The 241-nt window shown below is 54.8% G+C and overlaps 1 protein-coding gene across 1 annotated transcript in view; it reads right to left on the bottom strand.

Moving 5' to 3' along the window:
* The window catches only part of LOC126403884 (zinc finger protein 239-like), a 4,154-nt gene extending 3,968 nt beyond the window's left edge, over nucleotides 1–186 (bottom strand). The window contains exon 1 of the mRNA XM_050066703.1: nucleotides 94–186. Within this exon, the coding sequence (XP_049922660.1) occupies nucleotides 94–186 (93 nt within the window). The remainder of the gene's footprint in view (nucleotides 1–93) is intronic.
* Nucleotides 187–241: the final 55 nt, after the last annotated feature.

Here is a 241-nt window from a genome sequence, read left to right as displayed (position 1 = left end):
AGCGGATGATCCACGGAGCCTCGAGACTCTTCCTCGTGTCTTTAGTGTGGCTGCTGTCAAGCCCTTTTTATCCATGACGTCATCAACACTCACCTCAACATCGCTGCTATCAGAGGAAGAGCCTGCTGCTTGTCTTCTCCGGACCTTGTTGCTCCGGTGCTCCGGGTTCTGCTTGTCCTCCTCCATTCCGCTCCTCTACTGCTCCTCCTGCTCCTCCTCTATCATGGACTCTGATGTCCTG

This window comes from Epinephelus moara, chromosome 17 (genome assembly GCF_006386435.1).
Source record: "Epinephelus moara isolate mb chromosome 17, YSFRI_EMoa_1.0, whole genome shotgun sequence".
Classification (NCBI taxonomy): Eukaryota; Metazoa; Chordata; class Actinopteri; order Perciformes; family Serranidae; genus Epinephelus; species Epinephelus moara.
The sequence above is the reverse complement of the archived record's forward strand: the minus strand, read 5'-3'. Positions and strand labels throughout refer to the sequence as shown.